General features: G+C 54.2%; 1 protein-coding gene and 1 long non-coding RNA gene across 2 annotated transcripts; one reads left to right on the top strand and one right to left on the bottom strand.

Moving 5' to 3' along the window:
* Positions 1 to 2,773: 2,773 nt before the first annotated feature.
* TFF2 (trefoil factor 2) lies at positions 2,774 to 5,737 on the bottom strand. Its single transcript, XM_017660918.3, has 4 exons — positions 5,580 to 5,737; positions 4,781 to 4,930; positions 3,782 to 3,928; positions 2,774 to 2,973 (listed from the first exon to the last, which is right to left on the bottom strand). The coding sequence occupies exons 1-4, from the start codon at positions 5,656 to 5,658 to the stop codon at positions 2,960 to 2,962; spliced, it is 390 nt and encodes a 129-aa protein (XP_017516407.2). The 5' UTR covers positions 5,659 to 5,737; the 3' UTR covers positions 2,774 to 2,959.
* A 5,243-nt stretch (positions 5,738 to 10,980) lies between these two features.
* On the top strand, positions 10,981 to 13,857 carry LOC140848358 (uncharacterized). Its single transcript, XR_012129107.1, has 3 exons — positions 10,981 to 11,072; positions 12,763 to 13,260; positions 13,355 to 13,857. It is a non-coding gene; the product is annotated as an uncharacterized lncRNA (long non-coding RNA).
* Positions 13,858 to 14,146: the final 289 nt, after the last annotated feature.

Raw genomic sequence — 14,146 nt, 5'->3', positions numbered from 1 at the left:
AATGTGAATCATCCAATGCACACATTCCCAGCTGAGGCTGAACAAGGAGACACTGCCGTCTGGTTTCAGCTTCAGACTATGAACAAGTGTCTTTTCACGGCCTATTTCATACCTCATTTTTCAAATATGTGTGCGCTTTGTAGGTGATCTCACTGTTAAATGGTCCCAGGCGCCACAGGGAAGTGCTGTCCAGCGTCTGAAGCACAAGAAAGCTGCAAGGCGTGCCGGGTGAGCGTCCTTCAGGTGTGACTTACGGCGCCATTGGCCATGAGGTCAGTGTTAATGAGTCAGCAGTGTGTATTAAATAGATGGTCTTTAAACAGTCACACACGGAGCAAGGTCACATATTGATCAGTTGGTGAAATTGACCTTGTGTGTCCCCCGGAAGCCGTGGTTCAGTGCTTGCTGACTCAGGGTCAATGACACTGCAGATCAAAACTGCTGAGAATCATGCAGATCAACCATGTATTCAACGGATGGTGACTGTGTCCTGAATGCAGTGGACGTCAGTGGGTCTCCTTCAGGACCCACCCCCACCTGGATGCAGTCACGTGTCTCAGTGCGGCAGTGGGAAGGGTTTTTATACACGAGACCCCTGAGCGGCCCTGCTGGGGCCTGGAGCCTCAGGGCGCCAGGTCTCTGTGCCGGCTCTCATGGGAGGAGCTCAGCTCACAGGCCTCTGTGCACCAGGCACTTCCCAAACATTACTAATCCTGCCACAGCCTTGCCGGGCACTTCATTATTGCCCATATCTTATAAACAGAAAACCTGAAAATCTCAGAGATGAGAGGAACTCCCAAGGTCACACACCAGGGGCAGCGGCCCAGGTGTGCACTATGCCACCTCCTGTTGCTGCCTCAGCCTAGGAGCTGGCTGGGCCCATCTCCTGTGACTGCCTTTCCAAGCTCCTTCCTTCTCTGGACCAACTGGGTGAGGGCCTGGATGAACTTGAGCAGCCAGGAGGCCAGGACAGTGGGGCCAAGGGGCCAAGCCGGCTTCCCCTTTCCCCTACTCCCATTGGGAATGGTGCCGCGGAACCCCTTGCACCAAGCCTTGCCCCCGCAGCCCACCGTCAGCGACGTCCCTGCTGGAGCGCCGGGGTGACTGTGGGGACTTCTGGGAGACAGGATAGGTGAAAGGGAAGCTGAGAAGGGCAGAGATGAAGGAAAAAGAAGATTGGTTTTTCTGAGGGGAGTGAGTTGAAATGTCATCAGTTGTGGCTGCAGGGACAAGGAGGGCCTCCCGGGGGCCCACCTGCAGCACAGTCTGAACCACATGGACCCCATGCAGGCAGCTGTCACCAGTGGTGTTGGAGCATGCGGGAGCTACAGTATTCCAAACAGATGAGAACCGTAAGGGCCCCAGGCCCATGGAGGGCACCACTGCAATTGCTTAGGAGTCCACACTCTGCTGTCAGAAGGCTGATATAAGAACCAGCTGGGAAATTAGGGTGTTAATGCACAGAGAGAGCGGTAAAGGAGGGTGTGGGATGGCAGGGTGCACAGGGAGAGAACTGCTGAGCAGAAACACCAGGCTTCCTGCCACCACCCAGAACAAGAGGACTGGGACCCAGGTGCCAGGGGCGCCCCGAGCCAGGAGCGGCCACCAGGCCCAGCATGAGAGATGGCCCCATGCCAGGGGCGAGCAGCACCCCCAGCTCTCACCCAGCAGTGCTGGCACAAATGATTCATGTGGCCCTGAAGAGTGTGTCAAAGGCCCTTTCCGAAATACACAGCCTGACTCGGCTCTGCCTCGGTGTGCCGGGCCTGCACAGGGTGTGTAAACCCCACAGTGTGGACAGAGTGAGAGGGCGGCCCTGTGATGGAAGAGCTCACAAACGCCAGTCCGCCTTCATTCGCCATTTGTCCTGAGGGTTTCAGAGACCCTGTGTTCCAACAAGAGCCTTTGCTTTCTTGAGCTTGTGAGTGTGTTGTAAGCAAAACAAAGATGCAATGGTGACTTGAGGTCGTCTGTGGCCCCCTTAAACTGGGAGTCCCAAGGGAGGATGTGGGGCCAAGGAAAAAGTGTTTAAAACCCCCACCTTTTGATGCAAAGCCAGTGCTATCGGTCCTTCTGACCCTAGAAGGAGAGGCAGTGGATTTCCAGGGTGACAGGTGCACCATTGGGTGATGCATTTGCTAAGCCAGTGGGCTGGGACTGGAGGCAAATTAGGGAGGCAGGAGAGGCTACTGGAAGACCAGCCTGGGGTCATCTGCCCTACACTCCCACCCCGAAACTGAAGAATGCTAGGACCCCTCTACGCAGAGGCATGAAGTATCCTCCATGCAACATCCTTCCTACAGGCTGGAATGGCCTTGAGAAAGCCATCAGCATCCTCTTTGGAACAGCTTCAAACCGCAGGGGAGAAAACATGGAAGCTAATTGCTCTCGGAGTATTTGCAGCCAACTCAGCTCAAGGCCCTGCTTTGAACTTGATCTGTTGCCTCGCACTTCAAAAGCAAGCAGTTTGTGATGCATTTGATGAAAGTGAAACATTTTGTAATTGCAATCTGAAATTATAATGCTGCTCGCAGAGCAGGCGTGACCTTACCTAGGGCCGAGCTTTTATGTATTTTGAGCTTTTATGCAAAGGCCTGGGTTTGGGGAGTGTGACTGTAATTCTGAAGGTCACTTTCATGGGATCCTCTATTGTTGCTAGAATAGCCCGAATGTTTTAGGTGGATTGTTGCTCTTATAGTAAACAGAAGATTGTTCAAACTATACACACTTCCACACACAATTGCCACCTCTGTGTCGATGAAGTAAAAATGAATTTAGCAGATTTTAAGGGTTTTATTTGAAGAAATGGGATAGTAAACCATTGAAAAAGATAAAAGCCAGATGAGGAGAACCCAGAAATTCAGGAAACATGAAATTGGAAACTGACAAGATGGTGTGTATTCTTCTTTGGTTTTGGAACATCCAGGGAGCCTGACGGGTTCTCTGAGGCCACTGTGTCTCAGTAATGACAGTCTAGAAATTCAAAATTCAAGATGGTTGGTGAGAGAGGCAGGGAGCTGAGGGCACCCACTGTGGGCACCGGGGGCTCCCTGGGAGCAGGGCATCTGCCCAGCGCCTGCTGGGTGGACAGGACTGGGTCCCCCAGGAGAGAGGATCCTCTGGGGCTCCATCTCCCCAAATAATTGGTAATTTTCCAGGTAGACCCTTAGGTCACTCCAAAAATCACTTGGAAATTCCTGAAAGTGAAGGCTCTGCTCCTTGGAGTGCTCTGATACACCGCAGAGGGACAGAGAAGCATCCTCAAGGGTGAGCACGTGCTTCCAGCATTTATCTTGCCAAACTCAGTGTCAGGGGACACATGGTAGCAGAGGGGGTTGGGGGAGGTGACAAGACCCTCTGGGGACGGGCATTGGAGCAGGAGGCTGTGGACAGAACTTGCCGCGTGTGGTCAGTGTGAGAGAACGGTGAGGCCACGACACCACGGAAGGACCACACCTGCTTGGCTTGGGGCTTGGCCCTGGTGCCCAGCCAGCACATGGCATTTCATAGTGCCCAAAACTGGTGATTGAATTGCCACCATACTGTGCCAGGATTTAGGATTGTGGCTGAGAGCGACCTGCTTTTTGCAACCACCACAAAGGCACCCTGGGAAAGCTGAGGCTTTAGATCTCAGGCAAAGATGCCAGCATTGTTGAGAGCATCTAGAGCTGCCTCAGGGGGCATTTAGGGAGCAAGTCCAGTCCAGGACCAAGGCAGCTGCCCTCCCCCCTGCTCCACCTTCCCCAGGAAACCACCCGCATGCGTCCTGCAGTGACATTACCTTGCACAGGCAGTGGGTAGAAACACCAGGGCACCTGGGGGATGGTGTCGGAAAAGCAACACTTTCGAGATGCACACTCCTCAGGGCTGATGCCTGGGTAGCCACAGTTCCTGCGGGCTGAGACTTCCATGACACACGCCTCATTTTCTGTCACATGTCACCGGATTTGGGAAAGGAAAACACAGAGACCCAGTTAGCCAGAAGCTTTGATTTCAACCTCCCACTGGAATACCCCTGGCTTTACAGGCTTGGTGTGTCTGGAGGGCCTTCTGGGACCGTGACACCAGGGGCTGTTCAGTGTTGCCACCCCTGGCTGGCCGCCTCCTCCTCCCCAAAGATGTCACAAGTCAGATCTGGAGTCATGGGAACTCGGGAAACTCGCTCCACCCCCCTGTGAGTGGGGGAGGAGGCAAGGCTGGTGAGTGCCCTTTAGGAGGGAAAGCCTTTGGCCAGAGTGCAGAGACCCAGCAACCCTTCCACCAGAGGGCGGGCCCTGGCTGCCCTGGCTGTGGTGTTTCCCATCAGTGTGGGGGCAGGGGCCTCTGCCTGGCCCGGAGGGTGGCCCATCGGCCGTGGGAAGGTCCACACGTGAGTGCAGCTTTCTTTTGTGCCCACCTTGGCATCAGAGACTTTCTATCTTAACAACACATACTTAAATAAACTTCGTTCTTGAAAGGAGTTTTAGCTTCTTGACATTTGGGGCCTGGGGGCAGTTATGTGAACTCCCTAGGCAAAGCCCTCCCTCCCCTTAGAAGCTTCTGCAGAAGTCACACTTTAACAGCCAGGACAGGCCCGAGTGTGGCTTTTCCTTCAAATACAGTAACAACTGATGGGTTCTCACAAATGTGTGCCCATAAGGCAGGCGGCTGACAGGTGTGGCTCCCGCTGTGGACACAGGGGCGGGGCGTTTCTCTTCCCCTGGGTGACCCGGGTGGCTGTCCACGAGCTCCCAGGGGCCTGTGGACCCGGGAAGGGGGAGCCGGCGGCCCTGCAGGTTACCTTCCTTGGGGAGGGGCTTGAAGCACCAGGGGACGCCAGCCACCGTGGTGTCAAAGCAGCACCCAGAGGAGAAGCACTCGTCGCCGGTGATGCCCGGGTAGCCACAGTTCTTCCTGTCCTGGGGACTCCTGCGGGAGCACTGGCAGGGAGCTGTGGAGAAGGCCCGTCAGCCAGCCCCCGCCATGCCCGCCTGCCCCAGGGTGCCCTCGGGACGCTCCTGGGGTCCTGTTGCCACACGGGAGCAGCAAAATCCTGCCTTGCCCACGTTTGAACTATGCTGTGTCCTTCTGCGGAAATGGTTTTATCCGTGAGAAAAAAGCAAAGAGAAACCTTCTGCAGAGAGGGTGGACAGACAGGCCCAGACCAAGGGTAAGATGGAGGGTGAGCAGGGTGGGCTCCAGGGAGCCCCAGGGGGTCTCTGGTCCCAGCCGGCTCCTCAAGCTGGCCCCCCACACCTGGAGCCCTCCTGACCTGTCCCTGGAAGGGGGCTTTTCCTGGAGGTCTGCCCTACCTCTGGGTAACACTCCTGAATGCCAGCAATAGGCGCTGGCTGTGTGGCCACATTTCGGGGTGCCTTCTAGCTACTTACCCTGCATCTAAACTCATCACCTGCCTCTTCACTCTGAGGAACTCAAACAGGAACAGAGACCCAGAGACGGGTGAGGAGGCACCCCAAACAGCAAGGAGTCTGCACATCCCCTTGGAGTTTGGGGAACTAGAAGTTTCCCTGGGAATGCTCCGCGCCCCTTCAGGGTCGCTGAGCCGCGAGGGCCACTTATACTTTCAGGCAGTCACTTACATGGTTTCTGGGCCCCAGCCAGCGCACACAGCCCCAGGATGAGGAGCAGAGCCACGAGCCGGCCGCTTTGGGGTCCCATGTCCTCGCTCGGCTGCTCCTCCGGGCTTCCACCAGAATGTGTGGTGCCCACCGCCAGGGCCTGTTTTATAATCTTTCCTCTGTTTGCTCAGCATGCACAGATAACCTTTCTCTCGCCCACGGCACCAGTCCTTTGTCAGGAAAAGGAGCTGAGATAGCGGGAGGGGGGCAGTGCGGCTGCCTGCGGGCGAGGCTTCCGGGCCAGGGGCCGTGCTCCCTGCCCAGCCAGGCCTTCCCCTGCCTGGCTGTGCCAGGATGCCGACGTGGAAGACCGGCCACATGCACGTCTGGTGCTGGGCACCCACACGGTCACACCCAGGAAGGGATAAGCCATGTATTTTTCCCGATAAAGTATGTGGCTACCACAGGAATTTTTTTTAATATTGGCTCCAAGGTTGCTGGGAAAAATAACGGGCTTCTGGGGGCATGGAGGAGATCCCCTCCTCCAGGGCTGCACTACTGCCCCTCCTTGTCCTCGGCTGTGGCTGCCTGTCTCCATCCTGGGGAGGGGGCTGCCCTCCATGGAGATAAGGTGCACGCAGAGGGGCAGGCTGGGACTGGTGTAAAAATAACCTTCATTCCAGCAGACCCTGCAGTGCCTCAGGTTTTTTTCCATGGACCTCTGCATTTCCTAACAGATGATGCCTGTAGATGGGCCATGTCTGTGTGTCCAGGATGAGATGCCCAGGGCGGGAGTCTGCATGGGGTGGAGAGAGAGAGAAGCTGGGACGGGACGTCCCAAAAGAAGCAGGAGAGGTGAGTGGGGAGGCAGAAAGCATGTCCTAAACTTCCCACAGCGGAAGGACTTACCCAAGGTCTCCAGTCTGTAAATCATGGGTTGAGCAGCCATCTAAAGCCCTGGGTCCAAGCACAAGTCCCCAGGGGCCCGCAAGCAGACCTCCAGGCTGTGGGCAGACCCTCTGCAGCACTGCTGGACAAGGCCCTGACTGCTCACCCGTTGAGTAGCCACTGGGACTCCAGCTTTGAAGACCTTGATAAAGTCAATTTTCCCCATCTCAAGTCCCTGTCACCCTTAGTCACCACCTAAGGCGTAGGGTCCCAAGTCACCTGTTCACTCCCAGATCCTCATCTCCTCTGCCCCCTCTTCTTCCCTCCCACAGCCCAGCTGCCCCCCTGGCCCCATTCTGGGCTTGCAGCTTCCCGCTGAAGCCACCTGACCCATGCCACCCATACCCCTTGGTCTCCTGCTGTCCCCTGGCCCAGAGAGAGGCTTGCACCAGCCCTGAGATGCTTCCCTTGTGTCCATCTCACACCAAGGTGCTCAGGCCCCTGCCCAGAGCTCCGACTACCCACACAGTGCTCTTGTGCAGATCTGAAATGGTTAGACAGTCACTCCCACCTGTGGGGAGACCGTGGTCTCCAGCACAGGCTCGGCCCCTGCGTTGGGGTCCGGGTTCCCATGGCGTGGGCTCGAGGGGCTGGGCCGTGAACTCGCCAGGGCCTCAGCTCTCTGCAGATACTGCGCCCCTTGGGGGAGCAGGCTGGGAGCTTCAGCACTCTCAGTGACCAGCTGCCCCACAGTGACCAGCTGACCTTCGACCTGCCTCCTTAGTTAAGGATTTTAGCCCTGAGTTCACTGTGTTCCTTGTCACACTGAGACTTGGCAACATCTAGCATTCGGGGGACATCCCACCAAACTTGTAGCCGCTCAGGTCTTTATTTCCTCCTCATCTCTAATTCCTCCCCTACTCTGCTTCTGCCATCCCCTCCATGACCACACTGCAGGGTGTCCCGAGCTTCTGAGGTCCTCTGCTCGCCCCCCAACCCATTCCCAAAGCTTACATCCCTCTAATCCCTCACTGCCTCTTCAAGCACCCCCACGTCCATCCTTCCTCCCAGACGCTCCTCCCACCATCCGGGTGCCCACCCGTGTGCTCCTTAGTTCACGGTCTCGAGGCCACCCCACCTGCTGAACTCGGCTGTGTGCGCTGTCCACAGCTGCCATGTTGAAGCATCGTCTGGCGGCCCTCAGCACCATTGCAATTCTTTGGTTCCTTGTCCACCCTTCTCACCTCCATGCCGCACTCTTTGGGGGGTGATATCATCCAGCCATTCACACAGAAAATAGAAGTGGACCGGTGGGAACATCCTCAGCCATCACCCATGTGGGCTTCTGCTTCTGGCTGCCCTGGAGTAACTGACTGTCCCTTCCACCACTGGTAACTCTAAACTGTATGAACTAACTGCCCACAGATCACGCAACAGGCATGCCAGACAGAGCGAAGCAAGGAGGTTCACACCACTGCTCTCGCTTATTGTCTGGACAATAGTGCGGTAAGAGGGTACCCCACAGAGCACATGGGGCCACCCTGCTGGGCGGAGGAGGCTGGAATTGGAGGTACCAAGGGTTTTCAGGGTAGGGCGCCAAAGAGGGAGCCCAGAAATAGGAATGGGGGTCTGCTGGGGTTTTTGTCAAACACTGAGCTGCATGTGCACACAGGGCCAGGCAGAAGCAGCTCCTCGGGAATGAGCGTGAGGATGCTGCAAGGACCAGCTAGCAGGCCACGCAGGGCTGAACTCGTTGGGTTCTGGCCAGTCAGGTGGTAGGAAATGTGTTGGCCATCTCAGGCATCCAGCAGGGTCACGGGAAGGCCATGCCATGTCTGATCAGCTCGGGCTACCACAACAGTATGCAGCACATGGGGTGTCTTGACCAGCAGACATTAAAGTCTCATGGATCTAGAGGCTGGAAATCCAAGATCCGGGTGCCAGCAGGGCCAGCTCCTGGTGAGAACCCCTTCCTAGTGTGCAGGGGGCCACCGTCTCGTTGTGTCCTCACCTGGAGGAGAGAGGACATGGTCTCTGGTGTTCCACCATGGCAGCCCCACCCTCCTGGCATCATCTGACCTGATTACCCCCAGGGGCCCTACCTCCAAATCATCACACTGGGGGTTAGGGCTTCAACATATGAATTTTAAGAGGACACAGACATTCCATCCATAACATGCCATAAGAGTAGACTTGATCTAGTTCTATAGTAAAGGCACTCTATACTCATTCTAGAAAAACTTTAAAACAAGTCTTAAAAAAATCGAGTTAACCTGAAAGTAAATTAACTGCCTGTCAGCATTCTGTTAAGGAAGAGAGCATTAAGGGGACATTAAGTGACTTCTCACCTGATACAAATAATGCAAACAGAAAGCAACAGAATGACAATTTTAAAGGGCTGAAGAAAAAGAAAACATTGTCAAGTCAGAATTTGATACTCAGTGAAAATGCCCCTCAAATATAAAGGCAAAATTCCTTTAAAAAAATACATTTGACCTTTTAGAGCAGTTCTAGATTCATAGCAAAATTGAGCAGACCACTCAGAGATTTCAAAATACTTTTTTAAGACAAATGAAAGCTGAGAGAATCTTCCACTTGCAAACCTGTTGTTCCAGGAATTTTAAAGAAAATTCTCTTTAACTGTCCTTATGGCACAGGACCTAAAATTAAGGATCAGGGTCAGGTGCTGCCTTGGCATCCGGCAACGCTGAATCAGATGGCCTGACTGCCAGCTTTCCCCCCGACTCTGCCCCCGCAGGTAAGGCCTCCTGGCCAAACCACCTTCCTTATCAGGGAGCCAGGCACTTTCTGCTTCACCCTGAGTAGCGGACTGCACTTCCCTGCCAGCCCACAGAATTACTCAAACAAGCCAGTCACATCCTCCTGTGGGAACCGGGGTGTACCCCACCCTCTTGTTACTACAGAACCTGCCTTTCACACCCCCGGTAGCTCACTCGGCTCCTGAGTGCCACGCCCATGTGGCCCCATGTGGTATGATGTCTTCCTCCCCTGGGCTGCGAGTGTCTGTGGCTCCTAAACTGCAGTTGCTCTCAGCTGCCCAGTGCTGGGGGTCACGTGTTTGGCAATCCCCATAACCCAGGGTGGAAATCCCTCCTCACCAATGAGGTGAATAGGAGGCTATCAAAACAGTCCTTTCCTCCTGACTATCTTTTCAAGGATGTTTGTGTAGCAAACAACCTTGAAAGGTAGATATGGTATCTCCTTCCTTAGTAAAGGTCAGTCAAGCCTACACTGCCCCTTAAAAGATCTTAAGAGACCAGGGTTCTTCTCTGGTAATGCAACCCATGACATATGCCGGAATCCATCTGAGCCCATCCGTGTCACCCAGGAGGATGTGGGGTGATGGGAGCTGACACAAAGATGCTCTGTTCATGCTGCTCACTAGACAGAGAAGGATAAGGCCCTTTAGCTCCGAATCAGGAGTCTCCTGTCTTCTCCCAGCACCCATGAATCTGTTAGCTTGCAAGTAGGGCAGCTTCACCTCCTCCAAGTTCCCAACACTGACGAACTAGATCAGATTAAATGTAGAAAATCCTTTCAGTGTTTGCCTTTGGAATAGAAGTTCCCTACTTATTTGGGTCTCTCAATCTCACTGTACCACATATGTATGTGTGGTTTTGCCTAATTTAAACTGCTACCCCCAAATGTGCAGTTCAGGGTAATGTTAAAAGATTAGAGAACAATTCAGAAATACCTCTAAAATAATACTACAGTTGACCCTTGGACAGCACAGGAGTGAGGGGCACCAGCTCCCCTATGCAGACAAAAATCTAAGTATAGCTTTTGATTCCCCCGAAAACTTAACCTACCATTGACAAGAAGCTTTATTGATAACATAAACAGTTGATTAACATGTATTTTGTATGTTTTATGTACTATATACTGTATTCTTACAATAAAGTAAGCAAGAGAAAAGAAAATGTTTTTTTTCAAAGTGTCACATATCTCCAAAAAAATTTTCAGCGTATTTATTCAAAAAAATCCATGTTCCTGGCATCTGACCTGATTACCCCCAGGGGCCCCACCTGTTCAATTCATGTTGATCAAAGGCCAACTGTACTTCTTTTTCTTTTACTGACTATTATTTTCTGTTTGAACCTTAAGTGGATGACTGTTTCCTAATAGCTGTTGATACCTTCCAGTAAGACATCTGACTGGATTTGCAAGGTGTGTGTCTCTTCCTTATTAGCTGATATTTCCTATCAGGCCCACAAGCATTTAACATTTCTACAAACTGCCCCTCCCCACGCTCACAAAGAAAGGCCAGGGAGCATTCTGAAGCTAACAATATCCTTCCCAGTGATCCTACAGATATGACCTTAAGCCACAACTTGGCTTCAAGAGTTGGTTCCCGGTCTGGTCCTTTGTTCACATTTTCCAAACAGAAGCCTGTTATTGTGTGAGAAATTATCTAGAAGCAACGCTGGCCTCCAAGTGCACTGATAGCCATGGAACAGAAAGGCTCACGAGTCAAATCAAGGCTCTCCAGCCACAGCGTTTATTAAACAATGCACAGGACATGGTGAAGGCAAGGGCCGGAGGCCAGCAGGCTGCCACTGCAAGCGGGCAGGAGGGTCGGGGGACCGCTCTCCTGGCTTCTGGGTGGTGAGTTACGCATGTGTTCTGTCCTGTTCTCAGCCTTTCCCCAGATGCACAAAGACCAGAACTGGATTTGGGCAAGGGCCCAGGTATGGATGGTGCCAGGGCCACCGCACACTGGCGCTTTGTTGGAGAAGCTCAGGGCAGGCACCGCTGGCCCAGCTGTGCCATGGCCTGTGTTTCTGGGGCTGATGCTTGGGGCCCGAGCTGGGCCTGGCCAGGTCACCAATGGTGACCGTCAGAGCTGTCAGCCTGCACATGCCAGGCTGCATGCTATGCGTGGCCCCCCACCCTCCTGTGGTAACAGTGTTTCTGCTTACCCATCCTTTCATATAGCACATCCCACCGGTCACCAACTCTCCTCTTTCAGCACATCTTATTAATGCCACCTGTGTCTCCCAAGCTGCAGGTCTGCCAGCTCTCTGCCCTGGGCGTGTCTTCTGCTTCACACTTCCCATTTAGTTTCTTACCATCTATAGTTATAGTGGCATCGACTGACCTCAAATACAGCAGACAGTCATGACACCTGCCCTTTGGCCTTGGCATTGATTAGGGCCCTTCAGTTGACAGTAGCTGTCACAGGCTGAGATGTGTCCCCCAAATCCTTGTGCTGCAGTCCTAATCCTCAGCACCTCAGTACCTGAGTATCTTAAGATACAATCTTTTAAAAGGTAATTAAGGGAAAGTGAGGTCATCAGGGTGGGCTCTGGTGCAGTCTGCCTGGAGTCCTAAACAGAGGAGGTCAGAACACAGACACACACAGAGGAGCAACCGTGTGAGGACACAGAGCGAGGGTGGCTGTCTGCACACCCAGGAGGAGCCTCAGGAAGAGCTGGCCCTGCCTGCCCCTGGGTCTCAGACAACCCGCCTCCGGGACTGTGAGGAAATCCGTTTCTGTTGTGAGAGCCGCACAGCCTGTGGCGTTTTGCTGTGGCAGCCGCGCTGACTGGTACATGGGCTCACGCTGAGGGAGGAAGCAGGGAGGGAGCACTGTGTGGCTTCGGGTGTCCCTGGGGTCGGACTTGTTCCATCTGCCCCGGGCCCCTCTGCACGGTTGCCTGAGCCTGGCATTGCCCGGCTGAGCAGCTTCTCCATACAGAGCCCGAGTCCACACCAGGGCCGATGCAAACGCAACGCCCTCCCACACCAGCTGTCTGCCCCGAAACCCCCAAGTCCTCCCCACAAGAGGCTTCCTGAACTTTTGTCTGAAGCTATTCAAGGATGTGCAAGCTTAGAAAGTTCCCTGATGGGTGGTTTCCTGGCCAGAAGGAGATGTAGCAGGTAGGGTGTTACAGAGGCCCCCCAGCCCCTGGTACCGAATGGGCCAGACGAGCACTTTAGCCTCATGTCTTGCAAAACCAAGAAAACTTGGAAGTGACACATTGGCCTACTGCGTTGTTCTAAAGTGGGAAGCCTGTTTTCACAAAACAAAAATAGGAAACATATAAAACTTCCCACTCCAAGCAACGTATTCAAATATAAAAGTTGTAAGCGTTCCCTCCTCTGGCAGAAATCCAGTGCTTTGAAGCTCTGCAGAGAGCTTGTCCCCAAACACCCTTGGCCTGGTCTCCCTGGGGTTGGGGGTGCAGAGGGGCTCGTGCCTCTATGCAGGGTGTGTGTGTGTGTGTGTGTGTGCACGGCATGCCCTGTGCCTTATCAGCAGAGCTGTTCTTAGTAAGGCACTTTATCTCCACAGCTGCCCTTTTCCCACCACTGTCCTGGATGCTTCAAGGTCTTGCAGGCTCCCCAGTGACACGCCATTGATTCTGCTTCCCACCCAGAAGTCGTGGCTGCAGAGTGACACAGGGCGGGGCCATGGTACCAGAAGAAATGCAATGCCCCATCCAGGTTCCTGGGTAGCCCAGAATTCCCTCCCCAGGAATCTGGACAGATCAGCTCCTCTCTCCTCATCCCCATCCTGGTTCTGGACATGGGGAGGAAGCCACACGTCTCCTAATGCCCTCTGTCCCTCTGTCCCTCTGTCCCCTCCATACTGGCTCCATCTCCACATGCATGGCCCTCAACCTCAAGCATGGAGCTCACAGCTCCCACCTGCCCTCAAATCCTCAGTGAATCCTGCAGAGCTGTGGAGGGGAGGGCCAGCCACTCAAGGCATGGTCTTAATATCCTTCTGAGGCACCCTGGTTTTCCAGAAGCTCCAGCTCGGCTTCCAGGAGCACCCTGCCTCTGCCAGGTACCTCCCTGTGCTCCACCTCCAGCACTCCGTCTCCCCTCCTGCCAGTTGCTTTCTACTGTTGGAATTTATAGGGATGTTCATGATTTTCCAGGACAGTGTGGCAGAGACCAAGCCAAATCCTCCCACACCCCACTTGCCGATCCAGGAAGGTGCTGGGCTGAAGGACAGGTGTCTCTCCCAGGCTGAGGCAGGGACGTCCTGCAGAAGTCCCCAGCCTCTTTCTTCTGTGCTGTTGAGCACAGACGCCTGGCATCCAGATGGTGGAGCTTCGCTATCACACATGCACACATCTTGGAGGAGGACACCAGAGCAGGAAATGATTGTTGTGGCCCTCAGACTGTGACTTTCCTCTGTGCAACATGTGGAGGGGAGAGGCTGAGGCCCCTTCACTGGGCAGGAGTCCAGAAAATTGACAGGGGGGACAGGACCCACGTACCCCTCTCATTGTCACCCAGCCTTCACGTGCAGTCTGAAGCATTTGTCAGGAGAAAGGCACATCCCTGCTGAAGCTCTGGCCACAGGAAGACTTCAAGCCGAGGTGCCCCCACCCTCTGCCTCGAGGATCCCAGACCACATCACCTAGTGCACTTGGCTCCCAGGTGAGAGGGGCGATGCCTCACCCACACCACAGGGCACGTGTGGCATGGGAAGGACAATGGGGGGTTTCCCCTGACCCACTCTCAGCGTTCACTTGATGGCACCCTTGGAATCATTAGTCAGCTTCCAGTTGGGAGGACCTCTAGTCGCCAGGGTCTGCCGGGCCAGCCTGACCTGTGTGTCTGCTCACGCGGGTGAGTTCTTAGTCACTTCTGGGCACCACTTTCCTCAGTTTCAAAGTGGGGATGGAGACGAGGATGAGCTGTCACTTGCAATGGAGTTGGTT

Source organism: Manis javanica, chromosome 3, assembly GCF_040802235.1.
Source record: "Manis javanica isolate MJ-LG chromosome 3, MJ_LKY, whole genome shotgun sequence".
NCBI lineage: Eukaryota > Metazoa > Chordata > Mammalia > Pholidota > Manidae > Manis > Manis javanica.
The sequence above is the reverse complement of the archived record's forward strand: the minus strand, read 5'-3'. Positions and strand labels throughout refer to the sequence as shown.